This window comes from Talpa europaea (assembly GCF_964194135.1).
Source record: "Talpa europaea genome assembly, chromosome: 7".
In the NCBI taxonomy this organism is placed as follows: domain Eukaryota; kingdom Metazoa; phylum Chordata; class Mammalia; order Eulipotyphla; family Talpidae; genus Talpa; species Talpa europaea.
Genome location: NC_140074.1, coordinates 100,129,717 through 100,155,642, shown reverse-complemented (window position 1 = coordinate 100,155,642; position 25,926 = coordinate 100,129,717). Strand labels below are relative to the sequence as shown.

The window sequence follows — 25,926 nt, the reverse complement described above, 5'->3', positions numbered from 1 at the left end:
ATTACAGCAGATGCTGCCCGCCGCCGCTGCCGCCGCCACACTAATCCTTCATCCTCAGGGGCCAATGGAAATGTATGATTTCCCATTAATCAGGGCCATGGACACCAAAATAGCTCGTCTGACCTTTGCAAATACCAAAGGGTGGATTTAAAGCAGAAACTGGCAAAAGGTAATGCAAAAGTCTTTAGTTTTCCTTTCAAAGATGATTTTATGTCATTAGCCAAGAAACAGACTGCCTACAGGACCAACACGGTTTAAAATTGGGTAGAAATGGGCAAATTGGTAGCCACCAGCCATGATAACACATGTGTGCGCATGCACGAGCACAAACATGCACGAGCACAAACTCCTTGATGAATTCTTCAATGTATATTAAAAATATATACAGCTCAGAAATCTCTTGGCAGTGGATTGAAGACCGTGTCAAACTGGAAGCTAGCAGTTTCTCAGAGAACACTCACCCGCTGGAATAAACATGGATATCTATGCCCCACACCAGTTGGGCTGCACCAGACAATAAACAGCTAATACTGCCACAAACCACAGACCTGCTATGGATGAGAATACAGCCCCTCTCTTAGGAGATCTACATCACAGCAGGTCAGAATCATTCTTAAGCTTCACCACATTCATACTCATTTTTTCTCTATTTATAGGCCTGTAAATCTTAGTCAATGGTTGATACTTTAGGAGCAAAAGTGACCCCTTAATATTTCATGGAGATTTTCTTTGCTAGGCTATAATTCAGCTCCACACAAAGCTGGATCCCAAGTAATCTTCATAAAATGTGGGACTCTGAATTTTTCCACTTAAAAAAAGGACTTACAGAAAACTTGGGGACTAGAGAAATGAAGAAAAGCCACTCACATAATCCTGCCACCACCCTAATTCAATTTTTTAATAGTAGCTTTATTGAGATATAATTTGTATTCCATAGAATTCACCTTTTAGAAGCATACATAATTAGGCGAGTTTAGTACATTCACAGCGTTCTGCAACCATTACCAAGATCTAATTCCAGAATACCTTCGTCATCCCCCAAAGAAATCCTGCACCATTATAAGTCATTTCCCATTCCCTCCTCATCCCAGAGCCCTACACCCACTAATCTATGTTCCCTCTACAGTGATCTGCCTGTTCTGAGCATGTCATATCAATAGAATCCTATCATATGTGGCCTTTTGTGTCTATTTTCTTTCACTTAACATGAAGTTCTCATCTAACTCAACTTTCATCAGCGCTTTGTTAGTTTCCTTCATTTAAAGCTACTCCTTTGCTAACTAAATAAAGTCAAGCCTGAGTTTTGCTAAACAATGAGTTACTGGACACTTAGTTGGCTTTGTGGTTCAGAAGCTGAAGGAGACCTGTCTTGCTCTCTAAATGTGAGTCTATCATATTGGTCTAACTGTAACAGAAGGCACATGGGATTAGGAAGATACCCCAGTAGCAGCAGCCCCCAGGACAACCACACACACCATATACATCTGCGCAAAGGAGAGTCAAAACCACAAGAACATCAAGTGAAATAACAAGAGCTACCCACTATCTATTGAGTTCTCTGCTTTGTGAATGTTATAAAATATGTGTGCCCCCAAACCCCCTGCCAAACTCCTATGTTGATTATGGCTGTATTTGGAGATAGGCACTTTAAAGAAGTGATTAAATTAAAATGAGACCATTGGAGTGGGCTTAAATCTGATCTGACTGGAGTCCTAATAAGAGGAGGAGATCTGGACAAAGACACCAAGGATGCATGTGAACAGAGAAAGACCATGTAAGACACAGTAAGAAGGTAGCTGTTTGCAAACCAAGGAGAAAGGCCTCAGGAGAAACCAAATGTACCAACAGCTTAATCTTTGACTTCTAGACTCCAGATATGTGAGGAAATAAATGCTGTGTGCTTAAGCCAGTCTGTGGTATCCTGCTTACGGCAGTCCTAGCAAACATCACACACACAATTTTAAAAGTCAGACTGCTATACCCATTTCACAGGTGAGGAAGCTGAGGCTCAAACAGGTGAGTGGAACTGAAGTCTGTCTGATTTCAAGGTTTTTTCCAGAAGTACACTTGTTGTAATTTACTTTTAACTTTTCTGCAATACCACAGGCCAGGCTATGAAATAAACAAATAAAAATTGTGTTATGTTTAAAAAAAATGTACTTTTCTCATCACATGCCTTCAAAATTCAAGATTCATTCATTTCAGAAGCATTTTGAGTGAGAAACTTGTGCTTTAAACAACCTTAAGAGAGTAGTAGTCACAATTAAGGAAACTGAGGCTCAGACATGGAATGCCTGCATCATTGCACTGTGTCTGTCTTTCATTAAGTTCCCCAGTCTAACAGTTGCATTTTGAAAACTAACTGAACTAAATTCAAGTCATCAACCTTTCATTGAGAACAGTGTCAGGCCCTCTGAATACCAAGATGAACGCGCCCCAGTCCCTACTTTGGAGTGGGTGTGAAGCCCAGCAGGAGAAGGACACAGCTCTCTAAAGCCACTGCTTTAGAGAAAATTTTAAAAAAGGAGCCCCTTTCTTAGACAGGAGCAGCCCAGGAACATAGCTGCTCAGCAGCCCTGCAGCTCTCCCTGCAGTCCACCGCTAACAGTGAGCGCAGCTAACAGTGAGCACAGCATGAACGGAGAGCAGGGGAGCCCTAGAGAGTGTGCGGTTCTCCCCTCTCCATCAGCCACCTCCCTGTGCATGCACAACCTCTCTCCCTTCCCCCATGTATCAAAGCCTGCAAGGCCTTGAGACATGGGGCTTGCCGACTCTAGGAAGGGGACTGGAGTAGAGTTAGCCTGTCCACAGTGGGTATTGGGCCCAAAAGCCAAAAAGTGACTGACAAGCAGAGGCTTGAAACACCAAGCGTGTCACATGAGATGTATACTGTCCCAAAGACCAGATGAAGGGGGAGCTGGAAGCAGGAACATTGGGGCTGCTCCAGGGGCATCTCAGAAAACCTTCCTTTAATGCTGTGGAGACTTCCATGGGGGCTTAAGATCATGCGCTTCCCACACAGGTGCCTTCTACCCTAGACAGCTGCTCTTGCCACCTGCCCACCTCCTGCCGATGCGAGGAGCTACTCTGGAATGGGGAGTGGCAGTGGTGGAATGCCTGTCAGAAGACCCAGATCACCAGCGACATTCTGAGCTTGATGGCAGAACAGAGGGCTCAGTGCAGGGAATATCACATCCTGAGGCTTTAGCTCTGACAAGAGCCTGTCCCAGCCCCCAGGGGCTCCCGGAGAATAAACACTACAAAGCGCCCCTTCCAACAGCTGTCTCACAGGCTGAACACACATGCCTACTCTACAATCTGATCTATGCCAAGATAGGTATATGAAAAAAGTTCCTGGGAAGCCATCAGGGCACCTGGGGTGAGGATAACGGTGGCTCTGATCAGAGGCCACGTGAGCAAATGTGGCGCTGGAGCCTCTCCTGTCAGGAGGGCAGAATCTTCCCACCTGAACACGAGAGGCAGAGGAGAGAGCTATCATGACAGAGGGAAGGCAGAAGCAAAGGCCCCAAGGCAGGTGGTGTGCCCCCAAAAGGTACAAGGTCCAGGGTGTCCCAAAGCTGAAAGACTGTTCCTAAAGAGTGGGCCGTGACTACCAGTGGGTGGTTTCAGAGAAGTGGGGCTCAAGAACACGGAGTCAGTTCTCTTGAGACCCCCCCCCCCCAGCCTCTGCCCCAGTTTGGCTACTCCAATACTTCCGGGGCTTCCTGTCCTAACAGAGAAGTAGGTCTCAGCTGGGAACACCAGGAAGGCAACAGGATCCAGCTAAAATGACCTTATTTTTGGTTTCACTGTATTTATGCATTTAAAAAAAAATTATTCTTGTTACTTTGGGTTACTGCCAAGTGAAGCTGATTTTCAATTTATAGTAGTCATAAAGGTCATTTAAAAGTAAACTTACCCAAGTTAAAAAAGTGAGTCGTATAAATAAAATTTTCCATAAATAACTGCATAGGTGGCTTGTGGACGCATGAGAATCATGAAGGTGGTCCCCAGGAATGCGATGCCTGGGAAGCCCCAGGTCAGCATCTAGCAGTGCACGAAGGGAAGGAAGGGAAGCTACGGTTTCTTCTTCCAAGTGGCCAGTGGGCCCAGGAAGCTCCCCAGGAAGGAGGTGCTGGTTCATTCCTGCTTCTAGGGGAAGGCACTCTAGGAGGGCACTGCTAGGGATCTACTCTGAGCCAACCGGGAGCAGGAGCAGGGCTGCAGGGTGGGGCTGACCTGGGTTCAAGTCTTGGCTCTGCTACTTACCTCCCTGGGAGGTCTTTGGCACCTGACTCAGCCTCACTGTAATAGCAGTGCCTTGGGTTGCTGGAAGGAGAATTACCAGCAACCCCCAATAAATGACACCTCCCCCTTCACCCATTTCCTTTCAACTCTCTTGTTGGGAATCGAATCAGAAATGCAATCTCTGAGAATGTTTGTTAGATTTGGGGAAAACAGAATTTTACTCCTCTGTCCTCGCCCTAATTAAAGGATGTACAAAATGTTTCTCTCACTGGGTCAGAGACAAGGAACAGCACATTTACTTGGGGGAGACTAAGGATTCTCGAGACTAACATATCAACAGTAAAATGTAGGGAATGTGAGTTTGAGCATCAAAGATGGCTACCCTGGAGCCCCAATAGAAAGATGTGGCTCGTTCACAGCTGGCAGGCAAACAGGGCAAAAAGTGAGGTCCTGACACACTTCATACGAAAGCCAACCCCAAAAGGCTTCTGAGGAAAAATGCTTTAACAAGAAAAGTAAAGGTCCTAGCTGGCCTGTTACACAGCAGAGAGAAGCCGAGGAAGCAGGAGGAGCAGTGCAGCACAGCAGCAAAGCCAAAGGGGCACTTTCCACTGCATCTCTCAGCAAGGAAGTGAACAGAAGGCAGTGGGCTTTAACCCACAGGTCTCAAGATGGTTTTCCATCAGGGAGTGAGGACCTCCAACAACCAATGCCCGGTCCCTCCTTAGATGTGCAGAAATGTAGTGGCTACCTGGACTCTGTTGGTGAGTCTAATGCAGGACATCTTTTGGAGGGTAATTTGGCAGTTTGTCAAAGTTTGAAATGCTCCAGCAGACTGACCCAGGCATTTCACTTCTAAGAATCTAAACCACAGAAAGGTGTGCATGTAGAAAGATATGTTGCTACAGCATTGTTTATAAGGACAGAAACCCCACTGCCTCCCAGTGGGAGAAAGGTTGCATAAATTGTACCTCTATTCTGGAATGCTATGCCCAATGAGGTCGATCTATATATACTGCCATGGAAAGATCTCCAAAATATACAATGGCATGACAAAAGCCAATTGTGAAATGAAACCAGAGTAGGAGCCCATCACACAAGAGAAACTTCACAGAACAAGGACCATACACCAAGCAGTTGACGGGGTTATGTCTGGGGGACCGAGGAGGGGTTGGGAATGCGGGGACTTGCACTTTTTCCAAAATATACTTCTTGCTGTCTAATTTTTAAATAAGAATGGGCATATCTATCAATACCCATTTCTGAAAGACAAACAGTTGGCACAAAAGACCAAAGAGAAGGCAGCCTCTGGGGCAGAGCAATGACACGAGAGGGGTATGAATGCTGGCCCCAATGAGGGAAGGTCCCGTAGGCACCCCAAGATGCCACTTCTTCCTTTGCCCACCCTCCAGGAAGGCTGGGAGGGTCATGGGCACCTTTCTCAAGGCAGTCCGCCAAGCCCTCCATTAGGGCTACAATGGGGCTTCTGGAAGGCCATGCCCAAAAGGGTCCATTACCCACCTCCACCCTGTCCCTCAGTAGAGCTGTTTAGCAGGGGCCATTTCATACCCTTTCCCTGAGTCCAACACACTGTTAAACTGAAGTCCTTGGGGCAATGTCTCAAACATACATTTGACTAGTTCAGTAATAAGCTGAAGGGCTTGTTCCCTCCTCCAGTTCCCTTCTCTTTCTGGCCAACTCCTACTCATCCTTCAAAACCAGGCAGCACCAGCACTATTTACAATAGCTAAGCTATGGAAACAACCCAAATGCCTAAAAACAGATGACTGGATCAGGAAGATGTGGTACATATACACAATGGAATATTACTCAGCCATCAAAAAGATAAACTCATGCCATTTTCAGCAACATGGATGGAGCTGGAAGGGACCATGCTCAGCAAAATAAGCCAGAAAGAAAAAGAAAAACACTGGATGGTCTCACTTATAGCAGGAATGTAGAGGATCCAAATAAGGGATCAGGGGAAAAAACTAACTATAATAAAGTAAAAATAAAAACCAACAGGCAACCATAAATCAGAGACATACTACAGGGCGGGAGAAGGGAGTAGGATCAAAACAAGGGTGGGAAGAGCACAATGGGTGGTGGGAATTTTACAGGGACTATAACCAGGATGAAAATGCATACATTATACAAAAATGGAAAATGATGTAAATATATATATATATAATAATTTTAAAAAATAAATTAAAAAAAAAAACAGTCAGCACCTCTGAATCTCCAACAGGACCCATCCCCACTTCTCTCCTGGACTCACACTGGCACTGAAATGGTGCATTTACCTCCTCACTGGGAACTCCCTGGAGATGGTTGTTGTGTCTTACACACTCCCAGTCCCCAGGAGGCACTCAGAGACCCTGGGGACTGTGCTCTCCACCTCAGTCACACTGTACTCCACCTGACTGTGGGCCCAGGGCAGTGACATGACCCCAGGACAGGAGGCATTTCTTCCTGGAGGATGTCTACTCGCAAAAATGCCAAGAAAATACTACCAGCCCAAAGGGGGCTTTGCCCTGTCACTCAGCCACAAGTGACCCATCAAGCTCCTCTGATTCATCATTGCCTCGAAATCCCTAAGACTAGGCGACCACCCTCCCTGCCAGCAAGCAATTCTGTATACAACAATAACTATACATCATCATCTAGCAAATATGAAATGCTGAAAAATGAACGCACTCCCCATAGGACAGAGGCTCTGCCTTCCCCCAGATAAACACCCATATCTTGGGCTCTGAAGATTTCTAAATTCATGTGGGTTCTTAACAATACACCCCCCAAAGGTATGCAACCACCTCACACCCTCTGTTATGGCTACTATCAATAAAATGACAATGACAAGGATCTGTGAGGATATTAGCAATGGGAACTCATGTGCACTGTCGGTGGGAATGTAAAATGCTGCAGCCACTGTGAGTTCAGTATGGCAGGTCCTCAAAAAAATTAAAATCAGAATTACCATTTCTTCCAGCAATTCCACTTCTTGGTATATACCCCAAACAACTGAGAGAGGAACAGAAACATGTATTTGTATATCCGTGTCTATAGAGGTATTCTGCACAAAAGCCAAAAGGTCAGAGCAACTCAAGTGTCTAAAGATGGATGGGTGGACAAAATGTTGTATACCTACAATGGGTGGACAAAATGTTGTATACCTACAATGGAATATTATGCAGCTTTAAAGAGGCAGGAGATTGTGACACCTGGATGAAACTTGAAGATACTGTATCGTGAAATAGGCCAGACGTGAAAGTAGAAGTACTGTATGATTCCATTTATATGACGGACCCAGGACTGTCAAAAATCCAAGACAGAAAGTAGAAGGGTGATTACCAAGGGCTGGGGGTGAGGGTGTGGTGTGGAATGGGAGTTGCTGAATGGGAACAGAGTTTAGTTTTACAAGACAAAAAAAGTTCTGGAGATGGATGGTGCTGATGTTATACTGCAACGTAAATGTGTTTAATGTTAGTGAGTTGTACATTTTAAAATGGTTAAGATAGAAAATTTTGTGTTATATGTATTTTATGACAATTTTTTAAGTATATAGAGAGTTGTTCTGTGCCCTTGAGAGTGAATTAATCAGGGAGCAGGAATTTGGTTTTAGAAGTTTTCCTGAAAACTGCTGGCAACAAGCAGGTGGAAGAAAGAGGTGCAATTCCCCCAAAGGGGCTCACCACTATCTGTGGGCACAGCCCAAACCAAGGACCTCCATGGAGGCAGAGTCTTAAGCGCCATCTGGCCTTGACTCAGGACAAAAGCTGCACCTACTAGCACCCAGGAGGCATCGAGAGAGTTAATACCTAACTCACTGGCCCCCCCCCCCAGCCCCCACTCAATGCCACAGGAGGTCAGGTGAGGCAGTGGGAAGCCTACAGTCTGTGTTGTGGATTCCACTGGCTCTCAATCCTATTGGTCATCAGATTCTGAGAGTCACAACAGAGGTAAAAACACCCAGCTCACAAGGTCAAGAGGGTTAAATGGGCTGAAACCTTAAAAGGCCCTGCACCCTTCCTGGCCCACACAGTGCTCCATAAATGTTACTTCCTTCTGCTCCCTCTTCCCCACATAGGGCTACCTGCCCCTGCCCGCTGTAGCCACAGCTCCTCTCAGGGCAGGCCTAGGGCATTTTTCATGTTTGAATTCAAAATCCTATCCTATCCTACACTGAATATTATTGTTAAATACTAAACATTAATAGCAGTTAAATAATCATCACATTTAATTAATATTAAATACTAAATCATATTAAATAAAAATTATCAAATATTAAATAGTTATTAAAGATATAAAATAGAAGTATCACTATGGTTATGGGGCTTCTGGGCCAGGTTCGTGGCAGTGGGAAATTATAAGTTAGGCCTGAAAGGATATATTCACCTAAACCATGAGCAAGGAAGAAGGGGAGAAGAGAAGTTCTTTCCCACTCAGAGGGAAAGACCATGATGAGTAGAGGCCAGGAGGGGCAGAAATGGCAGAGTACAGCAAAGGCCTGAGAGTGGGCAGAGAAGAGAAGCCCACTCAGTGGGGCCTTCAACAATTATGCTGATGATTCCTTCTAAGGAGATACGGAGTCCAGGAGGGTTTTTGTAGATTTGTTGGAAGTATTCAGAGGCTACAGAGTAGAAAGGGCAGGAGAACTGAAGAAAGGAGACCAAAGCTGGCAGTTCCAATGGATCAGGACTGGGTAAGTTAGAAGAGATGAAAAGAAGAAGAAACAAAAGCTAAAAACATTATGCAGAAAGTAAACAAACCTTCCCCTTTGACACTAAGTTCCATAGGCAAGAGGCCCGCAGCACCTCCACCACAGTCTGGCTCCTCCGTGCATCTACTCAGCCCCCCGTGGACCTCCTTCCTTTCACTGTTGCTCTCTGGAGCAATCTGCCCTTATGTTCAAAAAGTATTTATGAAACTGAAATGAGTGCATCTCATGGGCACCTTGTCAGAAACGTGCCATTACAAGTGACATTTTCGGGTGTCGGAGTTAGTCTCTGCTGGTGAATCCAATTTGCCCAGTTGACAAGTGAGAAGACTGTGACACCAACAATTATAGAAATGAACCCAACCTAGTATCTGGAAATCAAGCTGTTCTCCCATATCTTGAATCACACTCAGCAGACAACATGGTGGCCCACTGGCAGAGAGCCCCCACTTCTCAAACCAAAGCAGCGAAGAGGGACTAGGAGGACCCGAGACTACATGACCTTTCAAGATGGCAGGTAAAAAAAAAAGTAATATATATAATTTTCCAGGACTAGAGGAAGAAAGTAGAAAATCTTTTCAAAATACTGCATAAGAGAGTACATACTGTATGATTCCACTGATAAGAACTTTTAGAGCAGGCAAAAATAATCTCTGGTGATCGAGTTAAGGGGTGTGAAGGGGGAGGCTGACTGGGCGGAGACATGAGGGAACTTTCTGGGAATTTTTCTGGAAAGCTGGAAAATCTGTATCTTGATGAGGGGTATAGGTTACAACTGTGGATACATTTCTCAAAACTAAAACAATTAAGATTTATGCATTTCATGGTAAGTAAATCATACCTTAATGAAAACTATTAGGAGGTAAATATATATATTTATGTACAGACACACATTTTTACCACATATATAAATTGGATTTAAAAGAAAGCAGTAGATTCTCCTATTCTCCTATAGAGGTTAAAAATCTTAAGAAAAACTAAAAGCCACTCTGATCCTGACCTTAAGCTATAGGCAGGGAGATAAACTTGAAGAATCTTGTTCAATCCCCTCTTCAAATGAGCAAGCAAGTGAAACATTACCCGCCCAAAGTCACAACCAATCCCTTGAGTTCCAGTCTGGGATTAGCTCTCTCTGTTCTGGACCAGTGTGGCAAATGACCAAAGTTAATTTTATGAACTAATCTCATGTCAGCCATCAAATCTGGAATTAAATCAATAGTTACACACACATATAAAAGTATTTTACCTGCTAAATCTAAGAAACTACCCCTTCATTATGGCAGACTTACTACTACTTTACTTGGTTTCTTTGTCCATACACAACATGCAAATGGCTGGAAAGGGCCCTGAGGTGAGTAGAAAGGCATGTGGAAGCCATAAAACTGGATTCTTCCTCCAGTGTTACCACTGACTCACTAAGACTAGGCAATTCATCTGCTGTGATACAGTAAGAAATATATATTTGATCTTTCTCCCAGGTTCTTGGCACACAGCTCCTAAAACCCTTGGAATCTCCAGAACAATAATAGTGTCTTTAGTATGCTAATAAGACAACTGGTGGCAGGGAGCCCCTAACTAGCTTCAAAGTGGAGCCCATGAGCAAGGGACTACAGGATTGAGATCTTTCAGCACCCCCACTTCCAGGAGCAGTAGGGAATGGAAATTGAGTTAATCATCCATGGCAAATGATTTGAAACCTCCCTAAAAAACCCTATACATTGGGGTTCAGAGAGTACGGCATTCCCAGAGAGGACACCTTGTCCCACGCATCTTCTCCATTGGCTAGTCCTAAACTGATCCTTTTTAATAAATCAGTAAATACACGCAAAGGGTTTTCTGGTATTTTGTGAGCCTCTCAAGAAAATTATTGAACCTGCAAAGGGGGTCGTGGGAAGCCCTGATTTTTAGCCCTTTGGACAGAATTACCGGTGGCAACTGAGACTTGCAACTGTTGTCTGTCGGAAGTCTTGTGGAACTGAGCCTTTTTTTTTTTTTAATTTAAATTTTTATTTTTATATTTCTCATACAATTACCTGAGGGGCCTGCAATAACTCCAGGGAGTTAGTGTGAGAAATGAATTGAATCATAGGACACCCAGTTGAATCACATGACACCCAGTTGGTGTCACAACTCTTTGGTGTCTAAAAAATAATCTACACATTCAGTGCCAGAAGTGTGGTCAGGGGAAAAACTGCCCAGATCTGCCTTCTCTGGGTTTCAATTTCCCTACCTGTAAAAATGAGAGGGTTGGCCCAAATGCCACTAGGGCCCTTCAGCTAGAGTTCTGCCATTCTTTGAATAGCTGGTTTAAGAATTTCTAGAGTTAACATGGAGGGATTCTTACTTTCTGGAAGTCACTAGCAAATTCCATTTCCCAAAGCCAAGCAGCATCATTTCTCAGCCCTCATTTCCTATTTTGACTAAAGACGTGCCAGAACTCTGTGTGATTTCTCCTTTGAGAAGCAGCAAAACACTCAACAGTGTCCTATTATAGAGTCCTGTCCTTGTCCCCAGCTTTCAAAGACTTGCAGTTCAATTCTCTAGGATGAAAGAATCAGTCTCTCTTCATTACATTCAATTTTAAATCAAAACCTGAAACAGAATTTTTGACATGCCTCCCAGACTAGAAGGTTTGTGCTTCCTTGATGATTAAAACAACTGGTAATGTCTTAAAAGCAAGTTGGTCAGTTAGTCAACTTAGTATCTGTTTAAATTCCCTCTTCTCCTCCATGCAACACTATCTTCCTAAAGCAAATCCGAAGAGAAAGTAAAACACACAGATACTCCATTACCAAGAAGAGCATCAATGAGGTTATAAGAAAACACATCCTTTTACCAGACTCTTCCAAAACTTGCTGGGATAGCAAGGATACTTGTACGCTGAATTACACTAGCAGGACTGAAAGGGATAAATGATTCCTAATGCTAAGGTAGATCTGAAGTTGTGACAACTTCCAGATTGCTGGCTGTCTGATGAAAGCACACCTTAAAGATTCAATTTTGGGCCTCCCTGATAGCACACGAGGTTAAGTCTCAGCACTATGAAGCTATCCACAGCCACTGTAGCACGAGTTCGATCCCCTGCCAGGGAGGTGACCCACATGGCACAGCAGACCTCTCCTGTCTCGCCCGCTGCTCCCCTCAGCAGTGTATTTCAGTCAGTCTGCCTGTTCTGTTCCTCACTCTGTCTCTGGTGAATCCTCTCACCCACACATCTATGGCCTGTACCCCAGTTGTTGTATACATAAATAAATATTTTTTAAAAAATCAATTTATGTCTCTGTTTTATTGGCATTTGGGGGTGACAGGCAGCTTGAGTTCCAGGCTTCCAGTTAAACTATTTGGAGAATTTCAGCCACCAAATTTATTCAGGTGTTTGTTCACCTAATTCCACAACTACTGAACTCTCCAGTTTAGTGGTAAGCACACTGGCTCTGGAAGACACAGACCTGGGTTCAAGTCCCTGCTATGCTGAGACTTAAAGTCAGTTTCCTACTTTATAAAATGTGAATGACAGTCCCTGCCTCACAGGCTGTCGGGAATTAAAAGAAATGATGCATGAAAGGCATTCGTGGTGAGGAGTCATGCTGACCAGTAACATGATCATTCTTGTCTTCAAGACATGTATTAGACTCTCCTGAACAATTAGAACATTAAACCAAAGGCACAGGCAACAGAAGAAAAAACATAAAAATTGGACTTTATCAAAATTAAAAACTTTTGTGCATCAACGGAACCAATCAACAGAGTAAAAAGGCAGCCCACAGAATGGGACAAAAAACTTAACAAATCACACATGTAATAAAGATTAATATCCAAAATATAAAGAGAACTCCTAAAACTCAACAACAACAAGATCAGTCTGACTTATAAATGGGTAAAGGACTGGAATAGATATTTCTCTAAAGACAATATACAACGGTCAATAAACACATTAAAAGGTGTTAATATCACAGTAATTAAGGAAATGCAAGCCAAAATCACAATGAGGTATCACTGCACAGCCATTAGGATGGCTACTACCAAACACACACACACACACACACAAACCCACAGAAAATAAGTTTTGGCAAGGATGTGGAGAAATGAGTCCCTATGCACTACTGGTGGGACTACATTGTTGTACAGACACTGTGGCAGTTCTTCCTCCAAAACTAGGTAGAATTTTTATATGATCCAGTAAGTCAACTTCTGGATATATATTCAAAAGAAATGAAAGCAGAGACACTCACAGATATTTGTACACTCATGTTACAGCATCATTATACTTCACAATAGCTAAAAGGTAGAAGCTAGCCAAGTATTCAAAGATGGGTGAGGACCTCCCTGGTGGTGCAAGGGCTTAAGCACTGCACTATGAAGCAATCTGCAGCCTATGCAGCACAAGTTCGATCCCAGGCCGGCCAGAGAGAAACCCATGTGGCAAAGCAGACCTCTCCTATCTCGCCCGCTGTTCCCCTCAGCAGTGTATTTCAATCTGCCTTTTCTGTTCCTCACTCTGTCTCTGGTGAATCCTCTCACCCCCGGCATATCTGTATGCATAAATCCTCTCACCCCCCAGCTCTTGTATGCATAAATAAATCTTAAAAAAAAAAACAACAACAAAGATGGGTGAAAGAGTAAAGAAAAGGTGGTAACACATACATGGAATATTTTTAAAAATTTTTTATTAATTTATTTTTTTACATCATTGTTCATTTTTGAACAATATTTGCTTCTCCCCACCCCCTCAGGTGTAGTCCCCATAGAGTTTCCTTCCCCAAGGCACCCGTGCACCAGCACCTCAGTCCCCTGTGCTCCTCCCTCCCTCCCTCTGATCCCTCTCCCACCTTCTCCCCTGCAGGATGTCTCTGATTTATAATTGTCTGTTTTTGTTTTGTTGTGTTTTGCACTGTTGTTATTTTTTTACACTGATGTCTTATTTGGTTCTCCTACATTCCTGCTATAAATGAAACCATCCGATATTTTCCTTTTCCTTCTGGCTTATTTCACCTAGCATAATTCCTTCTAGCTCCATCCACGTTGCTGCGAATGGCATGAGTTTATCTTTTTTGATTGCTGAATAATATTCCACTGTGCCTATATGCCACATCTTCTTGATCCAGTCATCGATTTTTGGGCATTTGGGTTGTTTCCAGGTTTTATCTATTTTAAGTAGTGCTTCATTAAACATAGGGGTATAGGTAGTCTTTTGAATCAATGTTTTTGTGTCCTTTGGGTGGATCCTTAGGACTGGAATTGCCTGGTCATAACGTACATGGAATATTATCCAGCCTTAAAAAGAAAGGAGATTTTGACACATGCTCCAACATGAATGAACCTTGAAGAATTATGCTAAGAGTAAAAGGGCAGACATGAAAGGTCAAATCCATTTATATGAGGTATCAGAGCTGTCAAATTCATAGAGACAGAAAGCTGAACGGTGGCTGCAGGAACTGGGGAGAGGGGAAATTGGAACTGGGGAGAGAGGAGTTTGTGTTCAATGGGGACAGTGTTTCAGCTCGGGAAGATGAAAACATTCTGGAGATAGATGGTAGGGATGGTTGCAAACCAGTGTGAATGTACTTAATGCCAATGAACTTAAAAATGGTTAAGATAATAAATTTTGTGTTATGTTTATTTTACCACAATTTTTTAAGTAAATAAATAAGTACAAATAAAAACAGGTGCTCTCCTCCAGGGTGGGTGGGGTGTGGTGGTGCACATGTGAGGAGTTATGAACCTATTTATTCCTCTGAATCACATACAGTGATGTCAACCAGTGTTACCTCAAATTAATTAATTAATTTAAAAAACAGGTGATCTCATGGAACATTTAGTCTAAAGGATGCATGGGAAGAATAACAGCAGAATAATATATTTTGCTTTTACATAGTTTTTCATGTAAGATGTAACAGAGCAAGTATTCTCGTCCAACACACTTCCTGTCCCTGTTCACATATCAGGAAGCTGCAGATTTGAGCAGTAAATGGATTCCCACAAGGGGTAGTCACACAGAAAGGCACAGACAAGACTGACTCGGGTCAAAATCAAAAGTGTCAAATATTGGATGAGAGCAAAGAGAGGGTCGTGAGGGCCCACATTCCTCTAAAATTCATTGGTGGAATTATGCTATCCTCATGGAATTTCCATTTGGAATTATTTAAGGCCCCTTCTTGTCTAAGCGGAAATAGACTGTGCCTGCTTTCTAAAAAGCATTATGAACAAAAGCTCTGGAGCTAGACTCCCTGGGTGTGGAACATAGTTCAGATTACAAGAGCCATTGAGCCACAGGCAAGTTTCTTATGTCCTCTAAGCCTCCATTTCTTCATCTGTAAAATGGAGATCATATCACTGACTTAACGGAGTTTTCAGAGGAAAAAAATTATTGGATAGTGTGTATAAAGCACTTAGTAAGATGCTGACATGTGATGGGGTAGTCAGTCAATGATGGATAATATTTTGAGCTTTGAAAGAAGCTAAAAAATAAGTTCAACAGAAAGGAACCTTGGGCGTTACTAACTGTAGTTTACACTCTGTTACTGCTGTGAAGGTCACCAAAAAATGGAAAGTATGTAAACTGCCCTGAGGAGCCTCCAGTCTTATTAGGAGGATAGGGCAAGACATAAGGTAACAGGAAACAGCCCCAGGCAGAGAGAAAGGAATCAACAGGTTTGAGCATATTAAGACTTCACATACTCTCATTTAATCTTCACAAAAGCCTGGAGGGTAAGTAATATTCTTCTCTATGTTGTGAGGGAAGAGTCAACTAAATGAAATGGGTAACAAATACGGTGAGTTCAGAGAAGAGATTCAGCTCCAAAAACAGGGAAGTCTAGGAAGGCTGCCTAGAGGAGAAGGCAAGAACTGACAGACTGCAGGACTGATGAATGCATGGAAAAGATCAAAGAAAATCTAGGGCAGGAGGGTTGGAAGGAGCACTAAAATAGGCACCACACCGGAAAAAAGGCCCTTCTTACCACAAGCTGAGGTAGAAAAAAAAAAAAAAAGAAAGAAAAAAAGCTTGAACCTGATTATATCTTTTTAGACTATAAGGTTAGCCTAAAAATTCTAAATGATGACTCTGCTAGTTCAAGAACAACAACCCTCGGGGAGAGGCAAGAACAGAGAGGGGTAGGAGAAAATGGACTGTGGTGGTGGACTATGGGTGCTTGGATGTTAGATGAGGTAACAACACCCAAAGGGGCAAATCTTCTATCTCTAAAATACAAACAACATTGTAAACTAACGTCATCTCAATCAATAAAAAAAAAAGGAATAACCCTTAACAGCTGTTCCTCTGAGAACTGTATTTATATCCCCTACTTCAGCTTGTGTCCCTCCCCAAAAGAAAAATCAAGTAAACTATATAGAAATATGCAAAGATTGGTCATACAATGTTGTATCTCCGAGGCTGAGAAAACTGAGCATCAAATACACAAGTATTTCACTTATTCCACTCAGGAGAAATGAGAAGAATCGCAATGAGTTTAGAAGGAAGCACATTATGGTGACTTTTTTCCTCCTTTGCATTTTTCAAATTTTCAATATGAATATACATGGGTTTTGAAAAAACACCATTGGAAGAGAATTTTAATATCCCCAGCAACCCACTCTAAGCAGGGGCACCCCTCCAGGAAGGCCCTGTGAGGTCTCAGCTCCTGTTTATGTACATGGAAAGCAGATCAGGACAAGGAACAGGCTGACCCTCCAAACGTGACTTTCGATGGCTGGTGTTTCATAAACAATCCTGGCAGTTAAGGACAAATGTTCTCAGAACCCCAGACTTCATCTTGTGTTCCACCAGTTTACCTCAGCACCTCCTCATCTCTAATGGGGGCTCATAGGAAGTGACCTTTTCCCAAACCAAGGGGAATTCTCCTGCCTCAGTAATGATATCCATCCCCTGTCCCTACAAATCTTTCATGGTTCCCCAGTGTCAAATGAATGAGTCCAAACTACCTGGTGAACATCTGAAGCCCTCCCTATACGACCTTATCCTACCTTTCCCATCTCACCATTCACCGCTTGTTTCTTGCTAGGCAATAAAATTACTCCCACTACTCCCACTTAGCCCTTACATCTAGTCTATGTTCAAGTTGCTCTGGCAAGAAAGTCCTCCAAGCCTCCTTTTCCATTTCTACATGAATTAAATCTTAGCCATCTGTCAAGACCCTGCTCAGTATAGCCACTACCTCCTAAGTCATCCCCAAGTTCTTCCCTCCTCCGTTGCTCTGCTTCACCTCCTTCCTTGCTGGAGGCAGCCCATCATATCAGATACCAGCTCTGAAGCAAGAATGCAAAGTTTCAGCTCCAGCTCCCTTATTGCTAGTTATGTGACGTTCTCTCTGCCTCAGTGTCCCCATCTGCAAAATGGAGATAATAACAGTACTTAATCACAGTATTGATTAAAGGACTGTAAGATATATAAAGTTCCTACCTTAATCTGTGGCACACAGTAATACAATACTGAACTTAAAAAAAAAAAACCCTCTAGCTATTATTATGGTGATCAGCCTGTCCCTCCTCCATTCACTTACTTCAATTACCTATCCGATTTTGTGCCGCCACTTTCCATTATATCTGATTTAGTTACCTGTCTTAGCTCCCTTACTAAAGTAAACATCCTGGTAAATGCTTAGTTAGTATGGAGCCACTGAATGAATGAATGAATTCTAAATAATCATACTTACAGTCTGTCCACGGAAAACCTACATTTACTGTCCGAAGATTCAGACAAGATGAAAGAACTTTTCACCCAGCGCAATGGTTCTCAAAGTGTGCGCTGGACCAGCAGCATCAGCACCATGGGGAACTTGTTAAAAATGGAGAACACTAGCCCCATCCCAGGTCTACTGAATCAGAAACTCTCAGAGTAGGGACCAGCGATCTAGCTTTAACAGCCTTCCAGGTGATTCCAATGACCCTGTGTCGGGTAAAGAAAATGTCAGGCTTTTCTGCCCTTCCGCCATCAGGATAGATGATGGATCCTTGTCCTGAATGCATGCCTGATGGCGGGCACCTGGAATAGGGTGTGGGCATAGGTAGATGGGATTCAGCTGAGTTAAGACTGTGCTTTTAAGGGCGGCGTCACGGGGACGCCAGCAGCAGCAGCAGCAGCAGCAGCAGCAGTAGAAGAAGCCGAAGCAGAAGCCGAAAGAGAAGCCGAGAAGCAGCAGAACCCAGATAGAGTGAAGACTTGCTGGGGGCTGGGAGGCCTGCCAGTCTCCCAGCCCCCTAGCCAGCACCCCTGCCTGCCATATGCCTGGTGAACCCCAAATAAAAAACCTGCAAAACTACTGAGGACTCTGACTCCTCCTTTACCCGGTCTGCATGGGATCAGAAAACCTGCCCTGTGGTCCAGTCCTGCCCCCTACACCCTGATTCATGGGAAGTCAGAAGAAACACCGCAACACAGAATGAGCACTGGATCAGGCAGGGATTCTAGGCTTAACTCTGGCCTGTACAAGTCTCTTAGCCTCTCAGAGCCTCAGCTTCCTCGTAAGCAATAAAGAGCCAATACCAGTCAGATAATTAAATGTTGGGAGGATTAAATGAGATCCCATGTACAAAGTTTGCATATAGTAGATGCTTAATAAGTTGCATTCCATTTTCATCCTTGCAAGGTCGTGAAGACTAAATCAAGTGACTAAAGCAAAAGAGCTTTGAGAATTGCCAACTGCCAAAGCAATTTGAGGGATGACTAATCATTCTCCCCACAAACAGGCTAAGGTCAAACACCTAGCATTGGCCAGCACTAGGAAGCAGTTTGTGTCCAAAGCCCTCAATCTACAAACATAAACTTTGCAACAGAATATCCACTTCATACAAGTTTATTAAAGCAAGCCGAGAAGAAACTAGATGGTCCTCCTGTTCCCACCCACAACATTCTGGTCAGCTTTAACTAACCATCACTGATTTCTATCTAAATGAACTCAAACTTTACTCTCCAAAAGGATTATCTGAAAACGTTTTTGACCAATATTTACAGTACTATGATCCTGGCTTGGGAAACTCCAGAAGTATGACATCCAGCTTCCAACACTGTGGAGGGTTGAGATTAAGATAGGAGCATTTGGAAACTAGTTTCGGAAGAGAAAATCAGGAAATAAAAGTAACTACTTCTACCTCCACACTTCTTAACCTCTCCCACTACTACTGGCTCCTTCTCTCAACCACACACACTCTCAGGAACCACCTTCCAGAAAGACAAGCAACACAGAGACAAGAAATGCAACAACAGTTATGCAGACTGTGGACTTTGTTGCTGGCTCAAGATGAGGAGACTTTGGGTTCAGCCAAACAGCACCAGGTCAGAAAGTCTGAGTGAGGCCCAGGCACCAGACAGATTACTCCACCAGGCCCTCAGACCTGTGCTTTACACTCCAGGACACTTTTGGTGAGCATGTTACCTCTCCTGAAGGCTCCCTGAGAGCAGCTTTTTAATATTTGTATCCCAGAATCTGTTACACAACAGGCACTCAAAATGCCTACTAAATTGTACTGATGCAATTAGGTAGGTACTAGCCACAAGCAGATGCTGAGAGGTATTCTTTTATGAGTGAGGAAAATGAGTTCCAGGGACATTGAAAGTTGAAGTCAAGACTATTGCCTTTGATGTCACCTATACAGAACAGGAATGGGCCCAAAATTTACTTGCTCCCATTCCCCAAACCATTTCTGTTCCACTCAGACCCAGACTCACAGGTGTGCCCAGAAACCTGCTCCCCTGCATCATTTACCTGTCCCCAAGCACAGGGTACCCTCTTCTTAACTGTGGAGTTCCCACCCATCCTCATCAACAAGCTATTAGACTCAAAGCCAGCCAGGCCCATCATTCCAGATCTTCTGAATTCTTCTTGACTTCTAATAGCACTTAAAACCCGCACTACCCAACTGAGCATTTAATTACCGAGTGGCCTTCTGATAGTCATTGTTGTCCCACGGATCTCACTGCCTTCTCTCCTGACACCATAAATCCTCTTACCAACTGAACCTCAGTTTCCCTATCTCTAAAGTGGGATGGCCAATAAAGCTTACTTTACAGAGCAGCTTTAAGGAGCAGATAATGGTGGTAGAATTACTTTGTGTGAGCTAAAGCTGCTGCTTTTAATTGTTAGCTTTGTTCTTGCTTTATTTCTGTATCCCCATTCCTCCCACCAACCCCCTGGAACATACTTTTTTAAAAATACCAAATGCCATGAAAATCATTTTTATCTTTTGTTTCAGTAGTACATTAGAACCTCATTCTGTCCTCTAATTATTTCTCTGAACTGAACTGTGAAATCACCTAGGGCTTGCCTGTTGACTGACTGCAGTGAGGCTTCATTCTCTTTATGGTCAAGTGCCTTTTATAAGGGATAGTGAATGCTGGGGTCTGGAAGCTTTACGTTATGAAGCCATCACACAAAAAAATCAACAAAAACAAAAAACTATAAAATTATTTTCCTTTGCTGGTTGTAGATAAGCCAGTTGTCCCACAAATACTCTCCAGATAGAAAATTCAACCCTACCTTAATTATTCTGTTATTCACAGTGACAACCACAATTTATGGAGCCTCTACTATAATGGCAGCGCTGTACTAAGTGTTTTCCATCCATCAGCTCAGTTAATCCACTCTACTCTGTGAGTGTGAACCTTTCTTTTCTCATCTTTAAGGCTCAGGAAGGTTACACAATTTTGGTATCACAAGGCAATGTGTGGACATGTAAAATTCAACTCAGTTCTTTCTGAAAGAAACATCATGCTCTTTCCACTTGTTCTTTCCATCACTTATATTTGTATAATTTAAATCCCCTTTAACTTCTACCCCTCATCAACTACCTTGCCATTTCAAAGGACACAGAAAACAACAACCAACTGGAAACTAAGTTTTTGGAATACGGCTGCAGTGAAAGAGCACCTGGGGAAAAAAAATGAGGAAGAAGAAAGGGGAGTGGTTCTCTAGAGAGTCAGTAAAGGTGAGAAAGGACTACTCCAGGGCCCAGTGACCATCATCCCTTATCAAAGACTCCATACCACAAAGAAAGACCCCCAATTGCCAGCTAGCCAATAGGAGAGGCCTAGTTTCACAGTCCCTACTAAAGGCTGAAAAGTATGCTGGAAATTCATAGTAAAGAAGAAAACAAATCACTATTGCCTAACCAGCCTGACCCATAAGGACATCGAAGATCCCAGTTCATGAAAGATGTTTTACCGGTCCTTCCACCAACAGGAGGAACCAGAAACTAATCAACATTCTCAACTGATCACTTGGCATAAGGTGAAAAGGCAAGTTGTTTTTTTTTTTTTTGTAAGAAAATTCCATATGGTGGCCACTCTGGTCTTCCTTCATATTCCCTTGTGCTTTCCTTACCCAGGATACAGATCATCTCTGGTGCCCTATTTCAGGTGCCCAGTGTCCTCCCATAGGATTTACAGGTATTGCTTAGTACCAATTTCTCTACACTCTGACCAGGAGACTTCAGCCTTGGAAAATCTAACACAGCAAGGAAGCACCATGTTTAATGTGCAAAGACTTCCACAAGGAACATCAAAATTTTAGAACTTGAAGGGACCTATCACATCTGATCTCCAAAAGTCTCATCTGATGGGAAACTTCAAAGCAGAAAAAGGCAGTGACTTGCACAAGGTCATAGGGAAAGTAACTAGCAAAGCCCCTACTGGAATCCAGGCTTCTTGATTCCCATTGCAAGGCTCTTATCATTAATTAACACAGCCTCCCTCCTTTCCCTTTCCCAGGAAGGAGAGCAGGCAAGCCATCCCCCTGCCAAGATAATCACCCTTTATAAACCCCTCCCCCCATCCCAGTCCCTCCTACAGCCTAGCAGAGTTACAGCTCTAATTAGCAAATCTTAGGGAGCATTCTCTGGGAGGGTGCCCAGTCTGCGTGCTGCTGGTACTGAGAAGGTGGGACAAGGAAGAAGGGTCTGGGAGAACTGACTCCTGGTGGCGGTGGCAGCGAGCCCGTCAGGTTGGATAAAGGCGCACGCAGTGGCATCTCCCAGTAGGCAAGAGGGTGGCACCACCTCTAGGAGACTGCAAGAGCTGGGCCCTGATGGGACCAGGGGAGCATCTCCCGGTCCAAACTGGGCCTCGAGGCGCCACAAGGCAGGGTGGTGCCGGCGTCGGTGGGCAGGCCCTGCCCGCCCGTGGGGCAACACAAGCGATCGGCCAGGGACCAGACGACCAGGATGCCCAGTGTGCACATGCGGTGGCACCGGTACCGGGCAGAGGCCCACCATCCTCACCAGCCTGCCAGCCGCCGCCGCCCACCCAGACGTCCAGCCCTCGCGCGGTCTTACCTAGGCACTGCCCCACCGGGGTGCTGAAAGGGTTCCCCAGGAGGAACTCCATGGTGGGCGGACGACACTGCAGAGGTCCCGGCCCCCTGTCAGTCGCCCCGGTCCCCGCTGTCCGCCGTAGCGATCCCGACCTGACTGACACTTGCCCCCGCCCCACCCTCAGGAACGCCGAACGCCCGGCCCCTGACCCCACCCCCTGCAGCGTCCCTATTGGCCTACGCCTGCCCAGCCTTCTTCCGATTGGCCCGTTAACCTCCCTCCCTGAAACCCCCACCCACCCCGCGGCGTCCGATTGGGCGGAGGAGCGAGCTAGGTCACAGGAATCTCCGTCAGGCGTTGCGGCCCCTCCCTTGGCCCGCCCCCGAACGAGTCTGTGCATTTTGATTCATCCTTATATTGGTCCATCTGGTGAATTCTTACTGTTATTGGACAATAGACAGGTCAATCATACAATAAAGGGGCGGGGAAGAGGAAGGGCTAGGAAAGTCCCCGCCCCAAAAGGGGCTGATTGGAGAAACATTTGTTTTCTCTCCCGCTGGTTGGTGGTCGTTTTTCCCCACCCAGCAATGTGGTCACGTGGTGCATCAACTTTCACACAGGATGTCTACCTCCCGACTTCCCCTTAGCAACGGAGTGGCGGCGCTTGGTTTCCCTAGCTACCAGGCAAAGCATCTGATGCGTGGACCCGGCACCGAAAACCTCTCTTGAGAAGGTGAGACCCGGGAGCTGCAATTGTGGGAGGACTCGCTGAGGCAGACAACTCCCTGACTTAACTCTTTAATCTGATTTTTTTTTTTCCCCTCTGAGGAGTCCCACCCAACTCCTCTCATCTGTAAAATGAGCACAGAGGTCTTCTGTTAGCCACTTTACAACCGCGCTGGGACCTTCAAAACTCTAGTCCTGGACTTTCAGGCCTTCAGATAAGCAATGCTAGTAAGCATTTCCTCAGGGAGCAGAGCCCGAAGAGTTTTTCAAGGGATTCCATCCCCCATCCTCCTGGCCTGATTCCTTTTAAAGGAAAGAAAGTTACCTGATCCACTGATAACTTCTTAAAAAATTTAACCCTCATAATCCACCTCTTTACTGACAGTAAATTTCTCCTCTTCTTAAATTTCTTCTTCTTCATTTATTATTTGATCGCCATCAAAATATAACGTGCCTTGGATGGATCTATGGATATCAGAGATCAGTGTCTGTCTCTTCAGTAGCTCGTATATTAAGATCCCTTCCAGGTCTCAAGTTTCCCTATCTGGGAGACTAAGGCCTTAACACTCCCTTCTCTAATGGCTTACAGAGCTGACATGCAATTAAATAATGCACGTGCACTTAGTACACAGTAAGCACTCCATAAATGGTTGCTTTTCTTTTGTAATTCATAACTAGTGGGGCTACATTTTTGAGATCCAGTTGATCCTAATTGTTGTTTCCTAGGACAATTCTGAATCTGTTTCTCAGGAGTTTTCTCTCCGCTGCTTCCCCTGCCCTCCTACCGTTGGTCTTCATCAACAACATTATCATCAGACAAGTCAACAAAACCTACATTGGGTGGTAAATTGCTGATAAAATTCCCTTTTTCATCTGCAAATGTTGGGTTCTTGACCCTGATCCAGAACAACTGTGAGAAATCTTGTGCACTATGACAAAGATAGTCCATAGTGCCCTGGGCCCATTTGAGTCATGATCAAGAAAATGGGTTCTGGATTCATGTTCTCTTGCTTCTGTGTAGATGTGTAAACTTGCACATATTACTTAACCTTTCTAACCAGTTTCCATTTTCTTATCTGAAAACTGCAAGTGAATAGTCCCACATATAAATGAAGCCCCTACATCTTGCCAGCATGCTGGTCGTCTCTTGCAGTTCTCAAAACTGTGGGCAGAATGAGCCTCTTAAAATTAAAATCTGATCACATAACTGCCCTTATTAAGCTCCAGGATCTTCCCAAGGATCTTAGGGTAATAAAACCAAGGCCCTTCTATCTTGCATCACTTTGGCCAAAGTGGAACATGTCCTGTTCTCTCCCACATCAGGGCCCTTACTCTGCAGTTTCCTCTCCCTTCTTTTCTACTCATCCTTCAGATCTCAGTCATACCTCCCCTGAACAAGCCAGGTCCCCCTAATGTATGCTGTCCTAGTTTTCAACACCTACAAATATGGCCATGGTATGTACTGATAATTAAATATTTGTATGATTAGTTGACTTATGTCTGAAACAAAGGAAAGATCTATTTTATTCACAGCATATATATTACACATGTGTGGTGTCAATAAATGATCTTAAACAAATGTGGGTTTGAGGAGTCATCCATCTTTTACAGATGGGAAATCAAAGGCTTACACAGGTGAAGTGAGTTGCCAAAGGGTACACAGTCAGGATCCATATCCTTCCTTCGTGTGTATAACAGTGTGCATAACAACTATTGCATGTTGCTTAGCAATTGTTGGGCTTGATTGAAAGCAGCTTGATCTGTTACAGGCACCAGGCCTTGGTGACGTGCATAAGAAGTAGAAGATTTGAAATCAGAATTAAGAATCATTTCCCAAAGTACAGCACCTTTCTTTGAAAAAGTACAAACACTTTACAGGTAATGTCTGCCAAATACAGCACGTTAAAATTCCCTCAAAGGCAAGTTGATGTCAAGTTATAGAAAATCTTAGAAAAAGTTATTTTAGAAGAGCGGGGAGATGGAGACAGGTGGAGGGCTAGAAATGTCTTTGGAGTTGAATCAATCACTCTAAGGTGATGGAGTCAATGACAAGAGGTAGGGGAGACTGGGGAATTGGAGGCCCCAGATTAAGAAGGTACATGGGGCTGTGAGAGAGGGCAGGATGTACCTCCTCTGGGGGCACAAGGGGAGGACACATGACAGAGTCACTGGGACATTTGATCATGGACTTTTCAGAAACAGAAGATGAGTATTTGAATAAGCTGAATCCAAATGGATGGTGGCAGAGGAGGGATGAAGGACACTCAGGCAGCGGCCTGGTGACAGGACCAGATGATAGGATCACCAGGCACACCTTGGTTTGCGGTAGATACCATCAGCCCAACACTCAGTGGATTTAAAAGCAGAGCACAAGTGTTCCTGGGTCCTGGCAGAGGATCCCATCATCAGGGGTTAGCAAGGCAGGGAGGACAAGAGGTTCAGGGAGACATGCGCAGACAAAGGTAGAAGGTGAAACTTGTAGGTTAGAAACAGGGGTGGAAGTACCAAGGAAAGTTGAGTTTCTGGAGGACTGGGGAGGCAGAATCTAGGCGTTTCCAGTAGAGCATATCTTCTTGTAGAGTCTAGCCCATCTGGATGTTCTCACCAAGAGAATTGGTTATGAGAATGAGATAAGGATCCCAAGGATAAGGATCCCAATGACTTCCCAAGGCTGTGCAATATTGTCAGTCTCACAGTGTAACTGGCCAAATCCACAGACCTCAGCTCACTGAGTCACAATTGTGGTTGTGGGACTGAGGGGTGCACCCCTGTGGACAGGAACAGATGGTTGCCAGGGAAGCTCGGGAGCAACCTTGGAGCAAATGTACTAGCCCCTAGATATAATCGGTCAAGGGGTAGGGTGAGGGGAAGATTTCAGAGTGTCTGTGACTGTCACAGTATTCCATGATTGCTTAAAAGGACCTCAGGGAGAACCAGGTTATAGGGGAGGAATGTGCTGTTTTTCAGGGAAG

At 44.2% G+C, this 25,926-nt stretch overlaps 1 protein-coding gene across 11 annotated transcripts in view; it reads right to left on the bottom strand.

Moving 5' to 3' along the window:
- TOM1L2 (target of myb1 like 2 membrane trafficking protein) overlaps positions 1–22,301 on the bottom strand; it is a gene marked incomplete at both ends in the record, with an annotated part of 103,331 nt that extends 81,030 nt beyond the window's left edge. For all 11 annotated transcript variants that reach the window (XM_084237033.1, XM_084237035.1, XM_084237036.1 and 8 more), the window contains one exon: positions 22,250–22,301. In XM_084237033.1, coding sequence (XP_084093159.1) covers positions 22,250–22,301 — 52 coding nt within the window. The remainder of the gene's footprint in view (positions 1–22,249) is intronic.
- Positions 22,302–25,926: the final 3,625 nt, after the last annotated feature.